Source organism: Aulonocara stuartgranti (assembly GCF_965226115.1).
Source record: "Aulonocara stuartgranti genome assembly, chromosome: 15".
NCBI classification, from domain to species: domain Eukaryota; kingdom Metazoa; phylum Chordata; class Actinopteri; order Cichliformes; family Cichlidae; genus Aulonocara; species Aulonocara stuartgranti.
In genome coordinates this window covers 16,559,800-16,585,754 of record NC_138951.1, presented here as the reverse complement: position 1 = coordinate 16,585,754, position 25,955 = coordinate 16,559,800, and the positions used below count along the sequence as shown (strand labels likewise).

Genomic DNA, 25,955 nt, shown 5'->3' with positions numbered 1-25,955 from the left:
TTTTCTCTTGCTCAGATCTCTGCTGACCTGCTCTCAGTGTGTCGTTCGTGCTCACACCATCCCTGCTTCGTGCACGCTCAGCTCTCTGTACACCATTAAGTGTGCCACAAAATCAATCAATCACAGACTTGGATGCAAAAATTCTGATTGGCTGTTACAGTGTCAGTCTAAATCCATTTTCGGTTAGTATGTTTACTTATTTTATTTTAAAACTTGTAATTTTTTAAGACCATTGTTGGTTTTAATCTACATTAAGCTACATTCTGGACCCTGTTTCCGGAATGCAGTAGCTAGCAAGCTGATTGGAGACTGTAACAACCAATCAGAATTTTTGCATCCAAGTCTGTGATTGGTTGGTTTTGTGGCCAACAACTGAGCGAGAGCAGCTATTATTGTGTGTGTATATGAATAACAGCAAACACTGAAATACATTTCTTGCAGGCAACAATGAATTTTCTGCTCAAATTAAACTTTTCGTTGGTCAAAATAATTTTCTCCTCAAAATGCAACATTTGCGCTTGCAATTTTTTCTTACATGTGCTCAGAATAGAGGCACAAAAATAACGCCATAGAAAACGTTTCCGCAATCGTCTCTTGTTCGTTTTGGAGAACCTGCGCAAACTATAGCCTCAGTTTCCTGTTCTCAACTGACAGCAGTGGCACCTGGTGTGGTCTTCTGCTGCTATAGCCCATTTGATTCAAGGATCCATGTATTGTAACAAGTGGCTATTTGAGCCACTCTTGCTCTCCTTTTAGCTCAAAGAAGTCTGGTCATTCTCCTCTGACATCTGGCAACAAAACGGCTCAACCAGAGAACTGCTGCTCACTGGATATTTTCTCTTTTTTTTAGACCATCCTCTGTAAACCCTCAAGGTATCTGTATAGGAAAATTCCAGTGGATCAGCAGTTTCTGAAATACTCAACACATGCCACTTAAAATCTCTTCGCCATTCTAATGTTCAGTTTGAACTTCAGCAAGTCATCTTGAGCATGTTAGCAAAACTAAAGCATACCATGTTTTCATTTAGGACTGGTCGGTCTCAATCTAACCTATTGATTGCATTTTGTATTACATAACTTACAATTTGGTTTGTTTGTACACACACACACACACACACACACACACACACACACACACACACACACACTGCACAGTGACAGCCCTTGATAATACCTTGTGTGGCATGAACAAGAGAATAAATGCACCACTATGCATTTCACTCAGTAGATAAAACCTTCATAACACTGACAAATACAGCTGGTGTCAACCTAACCTAACTGTAAACTCATCGTATCATAAGCTTTCTTTGTAGCTCTTTGCCTTACTCACATTTGATATGTTAGTGCCTGCTGGCAAGCGGGGCAGTCATTCACAAAAACAATTTCCTAATAAATATTTATATTTATTATTATCTGTGAATTTAGTCCAGGGGCCTGTTCTTCGTACCGCGCTAAGTGAGTTAGCTGGATGAGATTGTTGACGATTTCGCGTGATCCTGGATCGTTCGGTTCCCCGAAGCCCATCCGGGACTTGCTGTCATAGCAACAGCGTAAACCTGCTGGGGAGCAGGTTTACTTTATGTAAACAGGATTAGATCGCGGCCACGCAGGTATGCCCGCGTCATTCATACGAAAGCAACAGCGATATTCCACCACTGTTTCACCATAAATAAATAACATCAATGTAACCAAAGATAATGCAGCACTTGATCCTTTTATTGATTTCACACAGATACATACAGGTCATTCCCTAAAAAAGGGAAATGTACTATTAACATTCTATTACATGTATGTGATTATTACAGATGTAATTCATATTTCAGAGTAGTAATTGTAAATTACTTCGTGTAATCAAGATGAGAGACCACGGCTATAAAAGCGAAGGTGGATTTGGGAAGTCTGTCGCAGTCATATCCTGTCCGTATACGCGACCAACCCATTGCGGAAGGTGCAAGATTGATAAGGAGAGTCCTCAGAATTCAGCGTATATTGCGGGACAGACAGGATCCTTTAGCTCAGCGCGACAGTGTGCTCATAGAGAGATATCGATATTCCCGTGAGGGTATTATTTACTTAACCAACTTGTTGACGAGGGGGTGCAGGACCACCACCTGTCTTTTTTTCCTCTGCCCTTTTCTTGGTTGCTGTTATAAACAAACAGATTATTCCAGGGTCTCTTTCCAAGAGACTAAAAGCAATATAAGTGATAAATATTACCATTCTGTAGGATATTCTTATATTTCACTTTTACCTGTTCCCATGTTCTAGTGGGTCCTGTCGTGGCTCTAATGTGAAAGAGGATAAAATATAACATATTATAATATAATGTAATATAATATTGGATAATATAGTGTAATATAATAAATCTACCCTACTGCCTACTGGTGTTGGCCAGAGGGGCCGATGGCGCGATATGGCAGCCTGGCTTCTGTCAGTCTGCCCCAGGGCAGCTGTGGCTACAACCGTAGCTGCCTCCACCAGTGTGTGAATGTGAGAGTGACTGAATAGTGGCATTGTAAAGCGCTTTGGGTGCCTTGAAAAGCGCTATATCAATCCACTCCATTATTATTGTTATTATTAAATTACTTACGAGTTTAATTTATCAGCAACTTCCTGCCAGCCCTCGCTCCTTGCTTTTGCAGCCTTTGCAGTGTTCCCTTGCATTCTGATTAAACTCTGAAACTCCTGAAATCCCTCACTCAAGAGTTCTTGCTCTGCTGCCGAAAAATACCGAGCCGAGCGCGCTCCGTCGACATTTTCACCGACCAATCAGAGGGTTGCCGATCAATGTTTCTACTATCGATGCGTAGCCCCTTTTACGACACCCAGTGATGTCACATTACTGCGTCCAGCTGTACTAATCGTCAACAGCAGGTGTGTTCGGGGAACCGGATTAGCGCGCTCACGGTTAGCGCGATGGTTTGGTCTTGGATGTTTCATTTGATCTTGGATGTAGTAAGCGACGTACGAAGCACAGGGCCCAGGTCTTCAGGGACTAACGTTATTCCAGCTAGATCATCCAAGTAAACAGAGTTGGCTTATGTAACTTTAACAGGCTTTTGGGGAATCTAGACCCTCTGTAAAAATTAATAAGATATGGTATTACTTTAAAAAAATAATTATACCTAAAAATGCACTTTTAAATTCCTTACAAAGTAATATAAGTCTAGCTCGAATTGTAAAATTATTCATTCGCTGGATGTTGCTGTTCCAGTGTATTCCAATGTATAATGTATTCACATTGTAATATAACACTAGAAGACTGTGAGACTGTATATTACACTCCAAAAGTAACAGTGGAGGATTCATATTCTTTTACTGTATATTCATAATCTCATAAAAGCATTTCATAAAGTGTTATCACCCCATTGCTAAAAATATAATTCTTGAGAGGAAGTCAGACAGCCCTCTATTCTTAGTGGACTTACCTTAGAGCCTTGGGTATTATTCATAGGGACACAAAGGGAAAAAAGAGCACCGTTCTACCATCAACTATATCAATACAAAAACTGACAAAAAGTTCACAGTGAAACAATAAAAATGATCCCCCCAGCAGTCAAATCTTAAAATTAAGCCCAGCAGTCAAATTTTAAGATTAAGACTGATTGTAATCTTCTCTACAGGAAAATCATGTGATATCTGCAGCAGTGCAGAGATCTCTGAGCGTTAGCAGTGGGATGCAAGAAACTGAAGGGGAGGCAAGGTGCTCTACTAAAAGAAAAACTGGTCTCAGAAGGAACTGTTACCTTGGATGACACTTATACTTACACCTACACACATCCAAGCACACACTAAAGCATGGCTTCACACACTACTTCATCTCCAACCCTAGAGTGCCTGGAGTATAACTATAGATACAGTATATTCCCTCCATATAGTTACTATACTTACAGTATATGGAAGTGTTAAAGCAACTTTGTAATGTAGTTCTAGTGAAACGATTGCTTGGCTTTGTACCTAAGCACAGGCTCGCTGCAGGTTGAGTCTTGTAGTTATTTTTTAGGCGGTGGCTCCGACATTGCCTCTTCTTTTTACTCCAAGACAGTGACTGGCTATTTTGGCACCATGGCGAGTTCTTTGATTGCTTTGATTGCCTTCCTAGAGCCCCCTCTGAAGCCTTACAGCTAAACTGACTACAAAGCCCTTACACCCCATTTCCACTGGATATACCTTTTAGTTTCCAACTGTGCACTTGTTCTTCAGCTGAAACGCAAGTAGCTTTCTCCATTTGTATGGCTGATTGTCAGCATCTAGAAGACCTTCAGCGTAATGACTAAGCCACTTTACAGGTGTTACTTGCCAAAGATCCGGGTCTGGTTGCAAGTTGTTTGTTGGGATTTTTGGCTGGGAAACGAATTGTTGCCTGGTTTGGCATGCATTTCCCAGTCCAGGACTGCAGAAAGAGCTTGTTAGAGCTTGTTAAATGTCCTAGTAGTTAGCTTCTTGCCTAGCACAACAGCACTTGATGTGCCACCTAGTTGTTTTAAGCTTCAAAACAAGAGGTTGTGATTTTTCTGACTAAAATAAGACTGAACACTATACCTTTTTTGGACTAATCTGGAATTAAAACTCCAGTCAGTATCAGTCTAGACCCGACATGAACAGCTGTAAATAGCAAACTTCATATCTGCCTAATTCAGAATGGGGAAAAAAAGATGCGTAATTTGTTAAAATATTTGGAGTGTTACGGGTAATATGACCCATTAGCATTTTAGAGAGAGAATTTTGAAATATGCTGTAGCGTTTTAGTTTCTTATAGAGATTTCTGTCTTTGCCCAGTAGCATTAATGGAGAAGGTAAGATGTTTAATTATCACCTGTGTGAGCCGATGTATCCGATGTATGTAGGATATGTAATTATATCTTGATTGGTTTGTGCTGTTTCCAAGGTAATCTTTCTTCATCAGATCTCTCTGTACTATTTTTACACAATTTCAGTGCTTTATTTGTTTCTGTCACATGTCGCATTATTACCAGTTCTCGCTAGATTTTGTAATTACTTTGAATTGCTGTTAGGAACATAACATGTGTCAACCACCCATAACGGCATGCTACAAGGGATGAATTATAAAAACAGCTGCTTTTCATAATATTTCTTTATAGTGAGATATTAAATGTTGAGTTTGCGGATAAACTTTCTAATATACAGACTATACTGGCTGGCTCTGTGTCACATTCTGGCTGGCAGACTGTGGGGACATGACTCCCGTGTGTGTGCTCAGGTGTGACAGGAACTTCAGGTGTGGCCAGTCCTCCCACAGGGCCACACCCATCAAGCCTGCAGGTGGCTGTGCTCCATCCTCCAGCCACACCCGCAGACACACACACACGTACACACCCACACCCTGCCTATACATATAATGAGTGGAACACAGAATAACACAGCATTGTGCAGAAAAACACACACATCACCAAATAATAACGATAATAATAATAATAACAATCAGTCAAAAAAACAGTCAAAACTGCTCACGGACCCCCGAGTCCTCCAGAGCCGGGTCCGTGACACTCTGACTTTTGCATGATGAATTACTTCACGCGTTTTGTGTCAAATTGGGGACAAATGTCTGACATAAACATGCTATATGAAGCATATATGCATGACATTAAGCCAAAAAGCAGACTAAGTTACTATGACTATCATAAAAACCAGAAATTGAAGAAACTGCTTGCTAGGCTGCTGGTGACAGTCTTGAACACATGTAAATTGAGCCTTTTTTGTTGCATTGCCAACATGATTCTTGAGTCCATTGCACTGTGTTGAATATTTTAAGCTCATAGTCTATTATGCTGCATTTTTTGACAAATTGTATCTGCTCGCGCGGCTCTCGGTAAGCGCTTTCACAGAATCTCTAATCCCTTTTTTCCTGTGCTTGGCTCTTGACTTTCTTTCCGAGTTTCTTGTCAGTATGCAAGTGCCACTCAAAGCACAGAGGAATGTGTTGCAATCAGTTGATTGTGAATGGTCTTAGGAAGGTAATATGCAATCTACTGAAGTAGATCCGGAAGGAGCCAAATCAGCCAATGGTCTCCTGTTCATACTATGTTTGCCTCCCCGAAAATTCAAATTAATAAATTCATGGCATTCAATCCTCCCAAGGTACATTTAGGTTTGATTGGTGTTAGTACATGAGTTACAAAAATAACTCATGAGCCCTAGAATGGATGAAAATAGTCTTACAGTACTAAAGGAACTGTAAATAATCTGTCTGGAAAGATCAAGATGAGTGAGACCATTAAATGATCAAAACTGCAGTCAAACAAACAGCGAGGATATTCAACTCAAGATTGTTGACTTGAAGTCATCTATCTGCTTGTTGTCCAGCTGGCCTTCAGCCAGGCTGTTATCAATCTAGCAGCATGTTAACTTTCACTGTGGGGATGGCTTGGGAACTGCACGGTTCAGAGGAGGTAATTTTCTTTCTTTTCTCTCAAAATGTGTTGCCCAGGTATCACTGCACAAAAATTCCCATTCTTCAAGTCTGTGGCTGACATTTTCTCTCTCAGCAGGATGTATCCCTGCTCCATTATAACCATAGTAATGGCCTTGTCAGTCTTCTCTCCCACGTAATTCGCTTTTTGCTATGAAAGGCTAATTGCAGCTGTTTCAGGGACAGGAATTCAAAAGGGGGCTATTTTACAATAAAATGTACTTTGTGTTAGCCTCCTCTGCGTGTTTAGGTGTGCATGCCAGGTTGTTGAGCTTTGAATTATTGTGCCCTCGTCCTGACTCATGCTTCAGCCCGTTTGCATTTGGGGGAAAAAAAGAAACTCTTGAGTAAATAATTTTACCATCATTAGTCACAGTGCTGGAGGTTAAATAAATGTTCTCAACTGATAACTGGTTTTATGATGCAACGACCAATGAAATAGTCTGTATGGTTGTATCATTGAGGGAGAAATTCTAGGTGTGCAGTACCTTTCTTTTACCTTGTGTTGGATGGATGGATAGGTAGCATGTCTGTTATGCAACTAATGCTTCACAATACCTGCTGAAATAAGTTAATTTGGAAAGAAAAGTGTAGAAATATGTTTTGTACTTTTTTATACAGATATATTATGTTCATGTTTATGTGCGTTTCCATCTAGCGCACATGTGTCAAAGTCAAGGCCTGCGGGCCACATCCGGCCCGGCATACATTTATATCCGGCCCGAGATCATTTTATATAGATGTACTATTATTGTTATGCATGGCCCGGCGATATGAGGCGCTAATAATATACAAACTACAGATCCCATAATGCAGCGCTGCAGCCTCCTTGCTGAATGCTAGGCTAACTGGGAACATTCCCGCTTCAATCAAGTCAAACTTCTGTTTGAAGCTAGCCGCTCACAATGGTGGAGAGACAAGTTGATTCTGAAAGCAGAGCCAGTTGTGTGAAAGAAGCAAAAACTTTATTGCATAATATCTTGCTGTGGATGAAAGTACAGACATGATGGACATTGCACAGCTGACCATCTTCATCCGTGGAGAGGAAATACTGAACATTAAATCGATGCACGGGACAGCGACAGGAAAATACATTTTTAAAACGTATGTCAAAGTGTAACCGACATGAAACTGCCCTGGGACAAACTTGTTGGACTTACAACAGATAGTCACCGTAACGCAAACCGTAAACTTTATCTGAGCTAAACGTTTAAATCACCGTCAATTTCAGTCTTTTTTTTATTTTTAATTTTTATTAGTTTTCTTATTTATACAACATATACAACAAATTCAATTTAATCACCATGAGGGGGAAAGCAAAACCAAACCGAGCAACAACATAAGAGACAAACGGACCAAAACAAGACCAAACAAAACACAAGAACAAACAAACCAAGAAATACAATGACATTATACAAAATCGTCCGCCTGGCATTTTAGCCTAAAAGTTATTCTTTCCATAACAAAAATATTATATATCACATCAATCCATTCATCTATGGTAGGAATATCCTCTTTAATCCAAAGGCGAGTTATGGCCTTTTTGCAAGCTACCGACAGCACACTGAACAAATATTTATCCGGTTTGCATAGATTAAGACTCTCTAGGTTGCCTAGGTACAATAATGCAAAATGAAATTGTATTTTCTTTTGAAAGATTGTTTCCATGACCTTATGTGTTTCCTTCCAAAATGGAACCACACGGGGACATTCCCAAAAAATGTGAAAATGATTTGCTGTTGCATGTCCACAATGCCTCCAGCATGTTGTATTCTGAGAATAATTGAATTTTTGGGCTGGGGTAATAAAATAACGAATTACGTTCTTCCAGCTGAATTCCCTCCACGAGGGGGAGCTTGTTACTGACCACTGCTGCCTACAAATCCCATCCCATTCCTCTCCTGTTAAGAATAGATTGCTCTCTGTTTCCCATCTTCCTTTAACATATCTTGTATCATGACCCTGTAGATTGATCAGTGAACAATATAATTTGGAAAATTTTTTTTGATAGGGTCCATCTCTATACGCGTTCTCGAATATATTTATAATCTCTTCATTCCCAGTTGATAACTGAGAATTTTTTAGCTTTTTATTCAGGAAGTCCCTCAGTTGCAAATATCTAAAAAGATCTGGATTTTACAACCCAAACTTTTTCTTAAGGTCTTGGAAACTCATCACTTTTCCATTTTTCAACAAGGTACTGTATGTGGTGAGACCTTTATTTGCCCATGTTTTGAATGTCGAGTCGAACTTACTAGGCAAAAATTCTGGGTCATATGCAAACCATTTAAGGAAACCGGCCCTCTGGTTTAAATGGTACTTTTTAAGTACTCTTCCCCATATTTTTATTGAACTTACTATCCAAGGGTTGCCCGGGTCTCCCAGGAGTCGTAACTCTGACGGATCTCCTATCAGTGCCCCGACAGGAAAATTACCTCCCAAGGACAATTCCACTTCCTTCCATGTGGGAAATAGATTCAGAGTTTGCCGACATTCCTCATCATACAGAGGTCCGTTGGCTGAGTTGGGGAAAAGTTCTCAATAGAGTTTTTGAGCTCAGCAAGGAAATCTGTCAGTACATGGACATGGCATGTATGATGCGGTGAAGGCATTTCAAGTGAAGCTGTCACAAATGCACCAGTGCAACCTGCCTCACTTGAACCAAGTCAGCGGACTTTGCTGAACTGCACCTGTGCAGATTCAGATGGAGCTGCAGTGTAATGGGACACTCAGGGCAAAGTACGACACTGAATGGCCCGCACAGTTTATTAGTTCCATTCCTGCAGCAATGCCCAGCTCCGTCTACATGCGGCTCCAACCTTGTGTATGCTTTCATTTATTTTTTCTGGGGTTTTTGGCAGCATGTTGATATTTCTAACTTGCATAATTTTGACAGGATATATTTTTATGTGGAGCAAAATATTTATAGTTAAAGTTTATTTTTTTAAGTTGATTTAATCTGGAATAATATTCCTGTCTGTTTTCCTTCATATTTGTGTTTAAAAAACATTGTTTTAGTGTGTTCGATAAATCTTTATCTTGTTTGGCCCGTGACCTAAAGTGTGCCTTGAGTTTTGGCCCCCTGTGCAATTGAGTTTGACACCCCTCTAGCGTAACAGTCAGGTAAGTACGATACCCAATCAGACAATTAAGTACAAATAGATAGACATTCTTTTTTCTTTCTTTTTTTTTTGCCCAAAGAGATCATTAAACCACAGTCAGTAGCACAGCCCTTTTCTCCCTGTAACCAACCTGTCTGCCAAGATGCCTGCCAGCCCGCTAGCTGGTCCATGCTAAGTGTGTGGTGATAATACTGTAATCAGGCGTGTTAAATAGACCGGCTTGCAATAAGTCTGATGAAATCTGTTCCCGCTGGGCTGCACTACAAGCCAAGACACAAACAAGCAGGCGCATTCATACAGCACACAACCCCAAAACTATATACACATGCACATATGTTTGTATGGACTTGTGAGGATCTACACTGACACAACACATACAGTAATTATAACTACCAATCTAATCAACCAGTAATCTAAACGGAACAGTCATCTTGAACTAATCTAGTTTTAAAATGTTATGTTAGGGCACCAGGATTGTGCTTTAAAAGGAAGTCTTCAGTTATGGGGGTAAAAGATCGCAATGTCATTGCATCAGGGTTCCAGTACAGGGTCTGCAAGAAAAAAACATTAAACCTGGCTTAATGTCATATTGCAAAGTGCTATGACTAACCTGTGGACGTTCCTCTCAATGCAGCAAGTTTCTTCTTCAGTAGTCATAATATTTTTAGCTAAGAGACAGCTGAAAACAAATGATTCACAGGCACAGAAATAGAGAGTTAAATAAGTAATTGTTTGCTTGAGTCCATTAGATATTTGAGTCCATACTTGTGTGATGAGGTGAAGTCTTATTGATCTAAGGCTCGTATTTGAATTTGTATCAAATCTCCAGTTTTTTAATCTGCGGAGTGGACCAAGAGTATTTTGGGGGAATTTTGATGACCAGTTATTCAAGTGCGTTTTTGATTTGCAGCATCTGGCTGCTTCCAAAACTTTCTTTTCCACAGCTGTACTTAAATTCCTATGTTTTGGGCAGCAACCTTTCCTCAGCCATTTCCATTTTCCAGCTCAGAGTCATGGCCTCAGATTTGGGGGAGCTTCACACCTAATGGAGTCTAACTCCATAACCAAAAACTGCAAACCAAACGCTACAGGCAGCAAGTCCAACCACATACAGCAAATCGGTATTAATAATTATGATACTTATGTAACTTATGTAATACAACAGCGACTCAACTTGGTCACGTGTAACGATAAATATTATAAAATACACAGAAAATTGTTTTTTAATGTTCCTCCTTTTTGTTTCAAAAATACCATTTTCGTGTTTCATCGTCACAGATATACAAAGTAGTGTTGGGCAATTTTAGATTCAGTGGGTGACAGCTGTTGTAGCATGAAGTAAACGTGTTGTGAATGCCTATTTTCATTAATGGAGCAGGAGTAGATTGTTCATGATAGTGGAAGCCATTAAAGTCATTTGAGCAGCTACCTCCACACTATCAACATCTTATTACAATCATATTAGTTGTATTGATTTTGAAGTGTAGCCCGGAGCTCTCTATGTCTTTGCTTTTGGCAGACAGCCAGGATCTATAGAGAGGAACAGGGTGACAGCAGTCTGATGGCCAGAGGCGTAAAAGCAGGAAGCTTGTCAGTTTGAATTTCCAGACTGGTTGGAAGCATCTGTGCTGGAAAGTGAGAAAGATGTGTTTCAGTCATTTCTTTTTTTTTGAATGTTTGCAGGCCCTTCGACGACACAAATACTGCGTTTTCACGTCACCTGTCTACTTGCAACAGGACAGGAGGGTTATGATAGGAGATAGTGGTAAATTTACCTAATTACTTTCAGGTGTAAGCAGCTTAAATGCCTTTCATATAGCATAAACTATAGCTTCTGTTTAGTCTCAGTCACCAGTTTTCTATCTGCCTGTGTTTATCCAGTTAATAGGTGGTGGACTCTAGAAGAGTACAGCATTTTATTTGTATAGCAATCACATTGGGGTATTGTCAATAAAAACAAACCAAAACCAGCTGTGATATTTTTAAAAACTGCTGGTAGTCATGCAGTGGAAAATTGTGTGGCGAAAACAGCACTTTTACCCAGCTGAGTTATTCAAAGAGACACAGAGCAAAGCCAATATGTTGCTTTTGCTCCTTTTGTTCTTATGAAAGGGATGAATTTCTCTTCTCTTGCAGATTTAAAGCCAGCTTTAACCTCTCTCACCCTACGTTTGTATGCTTGCTTGTTTTTAGCAAAATTCTAATGCTTCTAAAGACGGGGGCCATTGAAGAAGTGATTTTATGCATCCACGGGATTCTGCTATTCATACAAGTAAAAAAAGCACACCAGCAAAGCAATGTTGTTAAATTATTTTGGATATTGTGCAATGTTTTTTTTAAAAAAAAAAAGAAATATTGAAAAACTGTGTGGATGAATAGTATGTTCAGTCTTAAACAGACTGTACATTGAGTCTGCATGAGTGTTGTGGAAGTCACCAGCTTTAACCCAGCGTGGGTGGCTCCTAGAACTATACTCCACTGACAGCTGCACATTATAAATATACTCATAAGGGTCGCAAAATTGCACAAACTGAGGACATATTTGCAGTAAAATAAACTATGGGCACTACAGGTAGGAAGTAGAATGTGTTTTTCTCAAAACTGGTGAAATGCACTTCTTTTCTGTAATCACTTTAATTGTCTAGATGTAAAAAGCATATGTGGTTATCTCTGCCTCTCTGCCGTTGCTCTGGGTTCAGGGTTTATATATAGCTGCCGGGTTGTGCGTTAGTGTGCGATAGCTGTCTCCAAAGCGACCAGCTTCTCACTTCCCACTCCCTGACGCAAACAAAAAAAGCATCTGTGAAGAGAGAGGGGGTGTCAACCTTGCAATCAAAACCAGATAATCAAATACTAATCTGATTACTTAAGTGCAAAGTGGGTGACGTGTTTCGTTTAACATCTGTGCAATTGTAATTAAGGGCCACAGATATGTGCTGTCCTGCTGAACCTCAACTCCTGCTTAGATTAGACTCAGTTATCATGTGACTCAGTCTTGTGGTTAAAACAACATTACAGCGAGAGGTGAAGTGTATAGTTAAACCTATAAAAAGTGAAAAAGGAGAAGAGCTTTTCTTTTTCACGAACTACCTGTGTTTTTTCACTGGTATCAATTTCCATGAAGCATTTATAAACAGTTGAATTTTAAAGTCAATGTAATTAACTGGTTTGTTAGACCATATAATGAATGATATCATTTTTCTTTCTTTCAAGACATATTTTATTCTACAGTAGAAATTGTAGCAGCATCTTTGCAGCTAACGATAGTCTTGTCTTCATAAATTGAAGAGAAGTGAGCTGATCCTGCATTTTCTTTGTGATGGCATAGATATGAATCATAGCGCTTGCCATTGTCTTGGTTTGAAGTAATGCAGCACTTCAACTTAAAGATTAACTGTTTAAATATCTTAAGAAAAATCCAAATAAAGTACATTTAACTAATACTTGTCTCACATGGATAAAAGTTTCCGTTTGTTCAAACTTTTAAACTCTGTCTTCTGCCTTATTCTACAGATTGAAGACATTATCACTCGCATCCAGGACGAGACGGACGGTGTACCCATCAGAACTGTCAAAAGTTTCATGACGAAAATCCCCAGTGTCGTTACGGGTAAGAAATCAAAAGAGACAGATGTCAAGCAAAAAGTGACCTAACCTGCACTGTACAAACATTAACTATAGAAGTGCATCACTGATGGACATTAAGTGCCCAGAGAACAAAATGAGACGATGGAAAATGCTGATGTCTGTTGGGCCTCTTGTTTTAGTGAGGCTGAAAAATGACAGTTCAATCAGCTATTCCAGGATAATTTAATCAACGTACTTTAATTTGATATTTTGAGATATTTACTTATTCAGCTTCTTTTTAAGGTTGTATGTGAAGAATTATTCCTGAAAAAAGGAAATATGGAAATATTAACAATCTGGGTAGACTTTATAAAAAGGTAAACTGTCTGTTAATTGCAGACTTATGATACACTATACACATAGGTATGAGCAGGATATCAATTTCCTGCCTGTCATCTAGACAGAGCATTAGTTTATTTCACAACACAAGGGTAGGCATCCAAAAAAATCCATCTTGCAAGGTATTTTGTGAAACACTATACAGTACATCCTAGCTCTCCAGCTTGGTCCCACATTTGTATTCAAATAATCATCTGCTTGGTGGCTGCATTTCAGTCTGTTGAGGCACAGAAAAGCTGAATAGCTTTAGGTAAAAGTGGGAAGACAACATATGATTAAACGTTTGAAAAAGTGTGTAAGTGCATAAACAGAATGACTAATGCTGTCCTACTATCAAGGTGCCCTTAAGTGAAGCAGTCAACCCCTGACTTCTCCCGTAGAGCTGCGACTGTGGGGATCTGTGCGTCAAGCTGTCCAACAACAGAATAAACTTTGAATTTAAATGAAGTAAAAACAACAAAAGAAAACATTATTTGTTAGTTGAACCTGATGGGTAGGGATGAATGTTAGCCCCCTTGCCAGCTGGCTGTAATCACTTTCACTGACAGCATAAATCATTCCAACAGGCTGGTGCTGCAGTGGGAGGCTTTCACAGCAAACGAATGAAACAAATGATGAAAACAAAAACATAGACTATTAACACCCCCACCCCCCACCACCACTACCCCAGTCTTTGCATTAATGGAAGATGCATACCCAATATGCAATAAGCAGAGCATATCAATAAACATAATTACCCCAGCGGCTGATGGATATGCAGAACAGTATCTCTCAAATGTTTGCAGCTGAGTGCTGAAGGCTAAGAAACTAATAACTGATGAAGAAATTAAACATCACCTCACTAAGGAAAGTAGAAGATATTCTAATTCCACTCTAATAGAGTTTTAAAGTCTCTAAATATTGATCTTTTGAGGTATGGGATCACATTTAAAATCTTTTATATTTATATTCAAACGAATACCACTGTTTTGGGTGAAATAGTTGAAACATTTGAGATTTTGTTTTCTGTTAGAGGGAAAAATACTGATAAGCTAACCTAGTTTTTAGCATGCAGAAAGCCTTTGATTATGCATTATGTCTTATGTCTTTTATTATCATCATTCTATTACCTTTAGGTTTTGTCTTGGAAGTGTAAATTGGGGCACTTGTGTATTTACACTCATTGGCCACTTTGTTAGTTACACCTGTTCAGTGCATTTAGGCATGTAGGTTGGAGGTTCAAACCGAGCATCCAAATAGGGAAGAAAGATTATTTAAGTGGCCTTGAACATGGTGGTTGGTGTCAGATGGGCTGCTCTGAATATTTTGGAAACTGATTTACTGGGATTTCCCCATCCAAACATCTAGTTTTATATTGAGTGGTCCAAACCTAAGAATGGTCAGATTGCTTCAAGCTGACATAAAGGCAGCCATAACTCAAATAACCACTTTTTCCATGACCAGCGTATGAAGCAGATGAGCTACAGCAGCAGAAGACCATACTGAATGGCACTACTGCCAGCTAAAAACAGGAAATTGAGGCTACAATTGATGCAGGGTTTGACAACAGAAGATGAAAGAAATGTTGCCTGATCTGATATTTTTTTGGCTCACTATGGTCCATTACTACCAAGCGAGCATTGCATTGTTGCTGTTAACATCCATCCCTGTATTTCCACACAGTACCCATGTTCTTTCAGTTGGATAATATACCATAGTACAAAGCTCAAATCTCTCAAACTGGTTTCTTGGTCATGGTTAACATTACATTTTACTTAAATGGCCTACAGTTGCCAATTCTCTATCTAAAAGATCTGGATGTGTAGCTGACAAATCTGCAGAAATTGCAAAATGTTATCATGACTTTATTGGACCACGATCTCTGAGGAATGTTTCCCACACCTTGTTACATCTATGGCACTAAAAATCAAGGCAGTTCTGAAGGTGAAAGCCACTCCAACCAGTTACTAGCAAGGGGTAACTACTAAAATGACTGTTGAGTGTATATTTTGCCCCAACAATGGAAGCCCCCTTGTTTTGTTTTTTGTGTCCTTCTATCCTGCCCCCCCGGGCTGCTGTATGTTTAATCCCAAATCTATATCTTTCAGTACATTATTGTAAACACACCATGTATCGCAGCTATTTATCTATCCTCATCTGATCTGATACAGGTGCAGATATTGTACAGTGGCTGATGAAGAATCTGTCCATTGAGGATCCAGGTATGTTTTTAAAATGGGAAAGCAGAGTGTACTCTGCTGAATGATTTCTAAATGCCACAACCTCCCATGATAGCAGAACAGCAGGATTTATTTATAAAAAGCATGCACGCTATATAATAAGAAATACAGGGGTGTGTCTATCTTTATGATAGGTTTTTGAACAATTGCCTGCAATAAATGCTTACAATGAAGAGATGTTTATAGTGAGCAGGTGCATTGTTGTTCAGAAGACCTAACTACAAAAACTTGGCAATTATCTGTAGAAAACATTTACAAGTTAATACTATAGAGAAAACATACCAAACAGGAAAAGAGGCAACTAGATTGTTTTTTTAACAAACAGAATTTGTTTTATATTTGTTGTTTCGTTGGCCTGACCTAAAGCCTGGTGGTGGGAGAGCAGTGTTTATTGTTGGTACAATAGCCCACGGCCTGGACAGTGAATCAGTCACTGAGTCATCCATGTACATCCCAACCACCTCTGATTCCCATAGTCCTAGCAGAAAGCCACTTTAAACAGACAAACAAACAAAAACAAAGGTTCAACAAGCTGTGTTGATATATTTGCATTTCTTAAAATGCTCCACTTCAAAAAATATTCCAGGGATGGTATACTTGGCAGGTGATTCATAGTTTTGTATTAATGTAATGTTACAAAATATCAGTTCCATGACTGTCATATTTGATCTCATTGTCTAGATGTTGTTTCAACCAACTTAATTCTATCCATACTGCAATGTAAATACTGTCTGCAATGCTGAGGAATCTACTGTAATCTATTTATCTCTTTATTCTGCTCCTTTTACAGCTGAGGCGATGCACATTGGGAGTTTAATTGCAGCTCAGGGGTACTTTTTCCCAATCTCAGACCATGTCCTTACCCTGAAAGACGATGGAACTTTCTACCGCTTCCAGGTGAGCGGACACACCAAGTGGTTAAAAACACAGAGAAGGCTATAGGAGGTATGGCCACATTTAATTATTAGCAAACTCAAGATTTATACCTGATGTGAAGCTTAATGAGAAACGTGACAATCAGCATTTAGATACTTCATGGTTAATTCTAGGTTAGTGTCTTGTTTTGATAAATATCGTAAAATTATTTTCTGTATAGACGGGTGAAAAATTCAAGTGAGTAAGTAAGGGATTGAACCACTACATGAAACTGGATAGCTAATGATTACCTGAAACTCTGAATTTACAGAAAATGTTAAATTTTTGTGAAACATCTATCGTCCGATAATGATACAGTTATCGGACGATAGATGTTTTATATCGGGATATGAGGTTTTGGTCATATTGCACAGCCCTACATAGCCCCTGGGATCCCTGGGTCGCGCAAACCCGTCCACCACAATAAGGTAGCGACTCGCGGAGGAGGACCCGGGGCAAACCCAGGACACATTGGAGAGATTATATCTCTTGGCTGGCCTGGGAAAGCCTTGGTGTTCCCCCGGACAAGCTGGAGGAGGTGGCTGGGGAGAGGGAGGTCTGGGCTTCTCTGCTTGGGCTGCTGCCCCCACGAACCAGCCCTGGATAAGCGGAAGAAAATGGATGGATGGATGTTACTTTTGATAGCTATTCTTAACATGGTGGAAAAATTGTGGTTGACTCAGCACATTCAGATAGCTTTTGAAATGTAGATATAGTAAGTTTCGAGTACCGGCTCTTTATTGTCAATAGATGAAAATAGTTTTTCTTTAATGTTCCCTTTTATGTTCCCTTTTATGTTCCCTTTTGTGCCAGACATGACTCTCACACTAATGCCTTCTTCATTCTGTGTAATTGTAAGAGATAATAAAAAACCTCCAGCAAGTTTAATCTAGCTGTGGGGTCGCCTACAATATACCAATCAGCCACTGACGATTACTTGCTTCGTTATAGAAGCACTGGGGCCCTGTCCACTACAGTTTCTTCAGTACTATGTTGGGATCCTGTGACCCTATTAAAAATGGATGGTGAGCTGTTAAAATATTCATCAAGAGCTCAGAGGAAGCAGGTCTGGTCCGGGCCAAATAGGCAGCTACCAGAATCTTTACAGGGACATGTAGTGTAGCAGCCCACACTACAATTAGAGACTCATATCAAAGAACAAAAAAAAAATAAAGTAAGGCTGACATTTTGTGCCTCCTTCACTGTTCACAGATAAGGCAGTGGCATTAAGCTTGCATATTAATTATGCCAGACTGAAGTCTCTAATTAAAGAAAGGAAACCATGTTTTCAAATTCCTCATTTGTGAATGCAAAAGCAGCATGTGGTGCGATTAGAATGATTTCTATGTAGCATCTTCTTCCTATACATACTGCAGTTACAGGATTGAATCTCCAGTGAAGCCAGAAGAGCAGTTTAATTAAACCAACAGTGCACATTAGGTTATTTGACCTTGGTTCTCCTCCTTCAAAGTGAAGTGGAATAAAAGAGGGGAGGAGGAGGAGGTCTATTTGCTGTAGCCGAAAGAGCTTCATAAAGATAATCACCACTCATTAGCATTTCCTTTTGGAGGCAAATCAAGTGCAAGATAAAGAGAAACACAGGGCAGAAAAATCACAATTGTGTAATATCTCTTCTCAATGAAAATACTACAGATGGTTTGGACTCGTTTAACAGTTTTACATAGTTTTTTGTCAAATACAGAACCTGTCCTGTCTGTTCTTTGCCTGGCGGCTTATTGTTCTGTTTTCTGACTGTTTACTTCCCAGCTGTCATTCTTTTATTGTTTTCTGCAATACTTTTCCATGAGTAATAGCCCCCTGGGGTGTTGCAGAGGTGTGAAAAGTTTTAGAAGTTGGCTGTTCTGAATCTCTCCTGCCCTGATAATAAAAAATATTTTGATTGGTGAAGCAAGACAATCATGTGCTCCCCTGTGTCTCAGAGGCAAACAGCTATCTTGTAAAGGTCATCATCATCACTCCAGTTTTGTCAAATAGTTTTGACTCATAAATCGTGACCTGGGAGGTTCAGGGAACAATCAGCAGCAATTCAGCATCACTTTTGATTTTCACATTTCTACTTTGTTTTGTCCTCAGGCGCCATATTTCTGGCCGTCCAACTGCTGGGAGCCTGAGAACACAGACTATGGTGAGAAACTTCAAGGAATATCTTGACATTTTGTGGTTTTTGATTGTCCTTTAAGTTTTAAAGAGCAATGCTTTAGTCATAAGATTAATTAAATGGATTAGAAATAGTATACGTGGGTTGGAAACAGTAATATAGCATCACTGCATGGAACGAAACCTACTAGTGTTATACTGAATTTAAGGTGAAACGAATGCTTTCTGTGGTCCCGGTCTCTAATCTAATTTACAACAGCTGCTTCTGAGGTATTATGTAAAGTGCAAACTACACCTCCAACATTAGCAGGGTATGAATAACCATCAATAATAACTGAGGGATAAGATATGGATCTTATCAATCTACATCTGATCTTGAGGCAAAACCTTTGGAAAAACATGTTTTCTGACTGCCTTTTTATTAGGAGCAGAAAGATTATAACTGGATAATTTATCTAACTTTTGTCTGTCAGCTCAACTCTGAACAAGCTTTATGCAGCAAAAGCTAGACTGTGTAGCTTAAAAAGTGATTATAACAAGCAGACACCAATTAAATATCCCACTGTAGGGAATATTAATAAGTAACTAATTGGGGATGCCTGCAGTCAGCTGAGCCTGACCAAGTAACATGGATGAGTGACAAATCGTTTCTTCCACAGAAAACGCTGCATCCAGATAAAGAGAATCAACTTTATGCATTAATTTCAATATGTCATAATATTCTTATTAATTGATGAAAACTACATATTTTCATGTCATAATGTCTCACCAAGACACAGAGTTTTAACCTTTATTTATTTATTTTTATTGAGTTGATATAACCGTGCTATTCTTTTCAATACAGTGTTTCATTTCAAGTCTTGACTATGTAGATTTTTTTCCGATTTTTCTGATCTGAAGAAAGATGAAGCAACCGTAAACAGATGAGAAGGCATAAGCCTGCAATTTATAACTAAAGCTCAACAAACTCCCACTGAGCAAAGCACTGAAGCCCAGTAAGCACTGTACTTTTAGTTGAGGAGGCGAACAGCTGACATGATTAGTCAATCACTGTTCCACTTCCTGCCCTTCATCCTTTCAGACACAGCCACGACTGGAGTTTTTGGTTTGGGAGTTCAGGGACTCTTAAAACTGCCTCATAATCCCAATGGTGGGCAGGCAGCTTGAGAGGGATTGTAGTCCATGTAAAATGGGTGGTGAGGAGAGGAGAGGTGGGTTGCACAGAGAGTGAGAGATGAGCACAGATGAGTGAAAAGGAGGAACAGGGATGTCTCTGTGATTAATTCTTTCTCTCTCTTTCTCCTTCAGCTATTTACCTGTGCAAGCGGACCATGCAGAACAAGACGAGGCTGGAGCTGGCAGATTATGAGGCTGTGAGTGTTGAACTGTTGCTCTAAGCTATTAGTCCAAGTATTGATCAGTGCGTCAAGCTCTGGGACCAAAAAAATACAGCCTCTTAAAGGTCAGACAGGAGTGTGTCTGTGATGGCATGAAATCTAAATTACTTCTTGGAGCAGACTCAAACTTTAAAACTGTCACGTGTATTTAACAGTATTTTTTTTCCCAACTATTGTTTTTCCTTGTTGACTTTTGATAATGTTTCTCTCTCATTTCTAACAGGAGAACCTGGCCAGGCTGCAGAGAGCTTTTGCCAGGAAGTGGGAGTTTATCTACATGCAGGCTGAGGCCCAGGTCAAGTAAGTGTGATCTGTTACCAAGGCAACACATGAAACTGCAGTGCATGCACTGATGTCATTCACACTCAAGGTAAAAGACAAGCAATCATGAGAAGTGAGCATTTGTACGTGTGGTTTTGTGTAAGATTACCACTGTGAGATTAGGATTGACGTGTCTACAGGTGTGTTTCACATCAGATGCTCTTTAAACTAACAAACATAGGCAATACTTACTTGGAACACATGGAAATTCGAAAATGGAAGAAGAGTGGAGACTGTACACACTGCTCTGTTTTCCACCATCCTTTGCCAGCCTTCTTTTGATTATGAATCCACAGTTGCATCAGTCTGAGGGATGTTAAAGGGAAAGCTGTAATTTCCAAAATGTTCCCAAGATCTTTGTGAAATAAAGTGAACTGCTATTATTACATTTGCTTCCATGTTTTGGTTCCAGGTATATATGACCAGCATTTCTAATCTGATCATGATTCACGAAACTAGTATTAAAATGTTTTCTAATTTTTCTTCTTCTTCTAAATAAGTAACAATGTGGAAGTCTAGCACATAAACAAACATAATGCACGTTGCCAGGGGTCAAAGACTTTAAATACTAGTATGCAAAGTAGCAATTCCTTAAAATTATTAAGTTAAAAGTTAAAGTCATAACCTATTAAACATTATGAAGATCAACAAATTATACAATTGTTATTCTTATTATTCTTGAAGCCTGTTAGACAATTTTAAATGCTTTTTTAACTCACGGTGAATATTCTTAATTTTTAAATTAATTTCTTTTTGAAAAAAATGAAATGTAGATATCAAAAAACTGGAAGTACTCAAGTACCTGGAATAACACAGAGTTACACAGTATGTGGATGCAGACAGTGTGTATGAAGCTAGAGTACACTGTAGACTGAGTCTGTTCTGAGCCTCATTATTGTTAAAAAACACTGCTCTATTCTGCAGGATTGACAGGAAAAAGGATAAAATTGAAAGGAAGATCCTGGACAGCCAAGAGAGAGCTTTCTGGGATGTCCACAGACCTGTGGTAAGTCTCACATACACACTTCCTGTCTATGTGAGATTATAGCCACCCACCCAATCCGCATTCTCAAATAGTGCTGATGCAATGACATTGTTTTCCTTGGGGTGTTTTTTTCTGCAGCCTGGATGTGTTAACACCACAGAGATGGACATCAGGAAATGTAGACGCATGAAGAATCCTCACAGAGTTAAGAAGGTAAAACCTTAGCTGTCAACTTTGTGACAGGAATCTTTTTAAAGAGATTTTTTAAAATATACCCCATGCAACAAGTTTATTCCTTTTTTTAAAATTTTTTGTAAGTTGTGTTAAAATTCATGTCCCTTGCATTTTTTAAACAACATAACATATCATTTCCCACACTGCAAGAAAATAAGTGTACCTTCTAATACTTACCCACTTCTCCTCTCTCATCATGGTTGAATGGCCCAGTCGGTGTATGGTGTGATAGAGGAGGGAACACAGTCTCAGAGTCCCATACACACTCCTTTACACCACTGCAGGAAAGGCACCAAGGAGGATGTAGAAAAGGAGGTAAAAATCAGTTCAAATGTTGACAAAATTATAAGCCATCATTAGAGAAGATGTCAGTGTTTTGTGCTCTTTCTGCTTTTAACGCCACAAGCACTGGATTTCACAGCCGCAGGCCAATTACAGAGAAGATTGGCAGACATTGTAACGCATTTTGTGCGGTGCCCACCTTGTCAAATCTTTTCAAATCTGCTGGATTGTTTTCTCGCACAAACAGTAATTATGAGAAATGGTAGCACTAACAGTATTGCCGATTGACATAGACACTGCCAGCTGACTCAACAAGCTCCTTTTCATTTATTTCTGTTACAGGTATTTGCTAGCTCTAGTTGAGATCATGCAATCAGATTCAAAAACCTTTATATAAAAAGATTTTTTGGTATAGTTTATTGCTCATTGTCTTTTTCAGATCGTATTCCTGAATACCCAGCTAGATCGTCACTGCATGAAGATGTCCAAAGTTGCTGAAAGGTACAGGAAACTTACTTCACATACACATTTAAAATGGAGCACAGCATCATGTCCAATCTCTATCTTGTCAATCTTGTGAGGCACTCTTTGTCGCTAAGGTACTCCGTTCCCATCTCCTGTACTCTCTGACCATCCATAATCAGACAAAGCTCTGTGCTACTGGCCTACCTTTTACTGTAACTCTCCTAGAGGAGTGGCAGACAGGGGATAATAGGTTTCTTGACACCTTATTTGGACCTGTGGAGGTTTCAGTTTGACATTCAGAGTCCAGAGTGCTGCTTTTGCTGTTTGGGTATGAAGTGGTTCAGTAAGACTGTATTTTGTCCCTGGATTTTCATGCTCAGTGTGACTATTAGATATACAGGTCTAAAGACAATGTGTGTGAATGGGTGGATGACTGGTTGTGTAAAGCGCTTTGGGGTCCTTAGGGACTAGTAAAGCACTATAAAAAATACAGGCCATTTACCATTTGGGCTCAACATGCATTTTCATTACTTTCATTCTCTTGAATTTATCAATATGATGTCACATTTTCAAAATTTGAATAAGTATTGAGCTAATAATACACAATAGGGTCAAGGGTTCTAGAGAGGATGTTTGGGATGTGATGTGAAACTGCCCAATTTTCATTTTAAATAATTTTTGTACAATACTCCAGCCCCATAAAGTCTATGCTTTTTCCTTTAACACATTAAGAACAAAACACTGTGTTTTTGTAGTCTTTTAAAAAACTGCTCACTGTACAGTTTCAACCGTCTTGCCCTGTTTAACGATTTGAACTTCAACTGAGAACAAGTCTTTAACTACACTATGTGGACATAAGCACTGGGCCACACACAGCATTATTGTTTTCAGTCCCATTGCCAAAGCTTATAATATCCTTCCAAACATTTGCAAAAGAATGGGTCACTTTCACAGAGTCACTCAATGAATTATCAAGTCAGTTCAAGAAATTCCTTTTAAAATCAACTTTATGTAGTATTATTGCAAAAGGGAAGAGTTTAATTGCAGGTTAGGGTCGCCAAGTGCTGAGGTATTTGGTGTGTAAAAGTCACCAGTGCTCTGCTTCTAAACTTCCCCTGGCATTAACAACAGCACTAAACTGTGCAGGGGAGCTTTGATTTTCATGGCTGGGCAGCTCTTGTAGGTGTCATCCTCAGGTGGACATCAAGTTTCTACTACGTTGTTGCTCATTCAGAGAACTCTGCACAGGAACATCCAAACAAACTCTGGGCTGTCTCTGTCCGTGGTCCTGATACCCTGCTTATCTTGCCCATTGCTGTTACAGAATGTACTGTATATTGTATTGAGCTTCTATAACTTCTGTTGGCCTGGTGTCTATGATTTTTATGGATCCTGGTATCTGGAATTGCATTTATTTGTTAGTCAATTTAAAACTTTCTGGAATCAGCATCAAAAATAAAAGGTCTGGAAACACATAAGTAAATGGAGTTTCTGCAGTTTTTTTTGTAATTTTTATAATTTTGTTTTTCTTTTTATGTATATAGCTCATATTTTCATGTGTTGTAATATGTAAATCAAAAAGTCATATTTAGATATAATGAAGCTTTTGTACCGTAGGGTTAGAAGGATATTACTGCTGTAAAGAGAAGAAGTTGTGTGTTTTTCCTCGCCTTCGTACAGCTTGAGGTCATGCGTTGGCAGTGCAGCGAAGTTGTAGTACATACATTTGTATGTTATTGGGGATTCTTGCATTATTGTTTAATCTGTGAGAAGGAAAATATTTTCTGCACAGTGTTGCTGTTGTTGTGAAGGACATTCTGCTTCACTCTGTCTCTCACTTACCGTTTGTCTCAGACTACTCAGGACATCAGTTTCTTAATTTTACTGCAGAAAAACATGCGGTTCACTATTAACATTTACCTCAAATCATCAGCACGTCACTGCTGTCTCTAAACATATGATAAGCTAATGCCTCCTTTCCTTTGTCATGTGTGTCCATGTGTGTTGTTGCTGTTGTGTGTCAGTCTGATAGCCTACACTGAGCAGTACTTGGAGTATGACCCATTTGTGACATCACCTGAACCATCCAACCCCTGGACCAGCGATGACCCCACTTTCTGGGATTTGGAGGCTAGGTACGATCACTGTCAGTGGATATGTCAAGATGTCTCTGCGTGCTGTTTTGTTGTTGTTTTCATAATCATGGTATTTTTAGAGGAAACTGTTTGCACTGATTATTTTAAAATAATTTATTTTTCTGTTGTTGGGCTCTGTAACCTATAACCTTCCTTTTTGCCTTTTGGTGTGTAAATCTCAAAACCAATTTCACATAGAGCCCATAGGGGAAGGGGATTCTTTTCAAGGACACCTATTCAACGCTTTTTTAAACAATCTCAGGTGTGTGCAGTGTGAAAGCTCACACTGCACCCCCCTTTGGAAGTAAATATCAAACAGACCGAAACCAATCTCACAAAAGGCAAATTCAAGTGTGAACGCACTCCATGTGCTGCCCTTGATCATATAGTTGCTGACAGCAGGCAAGTCCTGACAAAGTCGTTGAAGAAACGATTGTTGATGATCGGCTTTCATTCCAAAGTATTTCTTTTTGCTACTTATCAGCTTATTTTAACCCTGATTTGCAACTCAAAAATTTAAACGATCTGGATAATCAGAAATTTCACTGCACAATTCTCCTAACTTAAATGCTAAATGGTCTTTGAAAACTCGAAGCACCATCTTACTGCTGTAACAAGCCTCATTCACATACACATAAATACAAGTGCTTTTTCCCGACATTCAAACACACTTTGTTGCATCAGGGGGCAACTTTAGTATCTTGGATAAGTTTGTAAGAATTTTTTTTGTTTTATATATAAAATAACATTTTAAAATTCCCCTCTCACCCCTGCGGGCGGTCTATCCTTCAAGCTCGGATCCTCTACCAGAGGTGCAGTAACTTAACTGTTCCTAGGACTGCGCTCTTCTAGGGCAGAGTTCTCCGATGTTGTTCCTGAGCAATGTTCCATCTAAGCTGCGCGCATGCACAATTGCGTACTGCTGGCACAGTCTCTGCGCACAAAAAATCTGCGTTGGGCACCAAAAAAAAAAAATCTAACCTGACTTGGAATTAAAGTAAATACTTCTGTTTTGCAGTGTTAGTCAGTAAGTGACTGGCTGCTCCCTTATGGGATTAGAACAATGCCTCCTTATCCCCAGTCCAGCCAATAATACGATTCACATTCGTATATACGCAGCTGATCAACATCGTTGACAGGCTATGAAAACCCTCCTTGCTTGGAGCTTCCTTGTCTTGATGTCAGTGGCTTCTATCTCCTGTTTTGGCCATCTTATTAGTTTGGTAGCTCAGTCCCCTCAGTTCTGACCACCTTCATCTCTAGCCCGAATGACATTCCGATGCCATTGCTGCTGGTGTGGATCAGTGGATCGATATCCCGTTCTTGGCATACAACTTGATGAAATCCACAGGAGGATAGCTGACAA

The 25,955-nt window shown here is 39.3% G+C and overlaps 1 protein-coding gene across 2 annotated transcripts in view; it reads left to right on the top strand.

Annotated features, from left to right (window-relative positions):
- rgs6 (regulator of G protein signaling 6) overlaps window positions 1–25,955 on the top strand; it is a 101,045-nt gene that overhangs the window by 66,745 nt on the left and 8,345 nt on the right. For both annotated transcript variants that reach the window (XM_082506123.1, XM_082506124.1), the window contains exons 3-13: window positions 13,066–13,162; window positions 15,669–15,719; window positions 16,528–16,634; window positions 18,747–18,798; window positions 20,079–20,143; window positions 20,391–20,467; window positions 21,413–21,494; window positions 21,612–21,686; window positions 21,921–22,022; window positions 22,429–22,490; window positions 24,479–24,589. In XM_082506123.1, coding sequence (XP_082362249.1) covers window positions 13,066–13,162; window positions 15,669–15,719; window positions 16,528–16,634; window positions 18,747–18,798; window positions 20,079–20,143; window positions 20,391–20,467; window positions 21,413–21,494; window positions 21,612–21,686; window positions 21,921–22,022; window positions 22,429–22,490; window positions 24,479–24,589 — 881 coding nt within the window. The remainder of the gene's footprint in view (window positions 1–13,065; window positions 13,163–15,668; window positions 15,720–16,527; window positions 16,635–18,746; window positions 18,799–20,078; window positions 20,144–20,390; window positions 20,468–21,412; window positions 21,495–21,611; window positions 21,687–21,920; window positions 22,023–22,428; window positions 22,491–24,478; window positions 24,590–25,955) is intronic.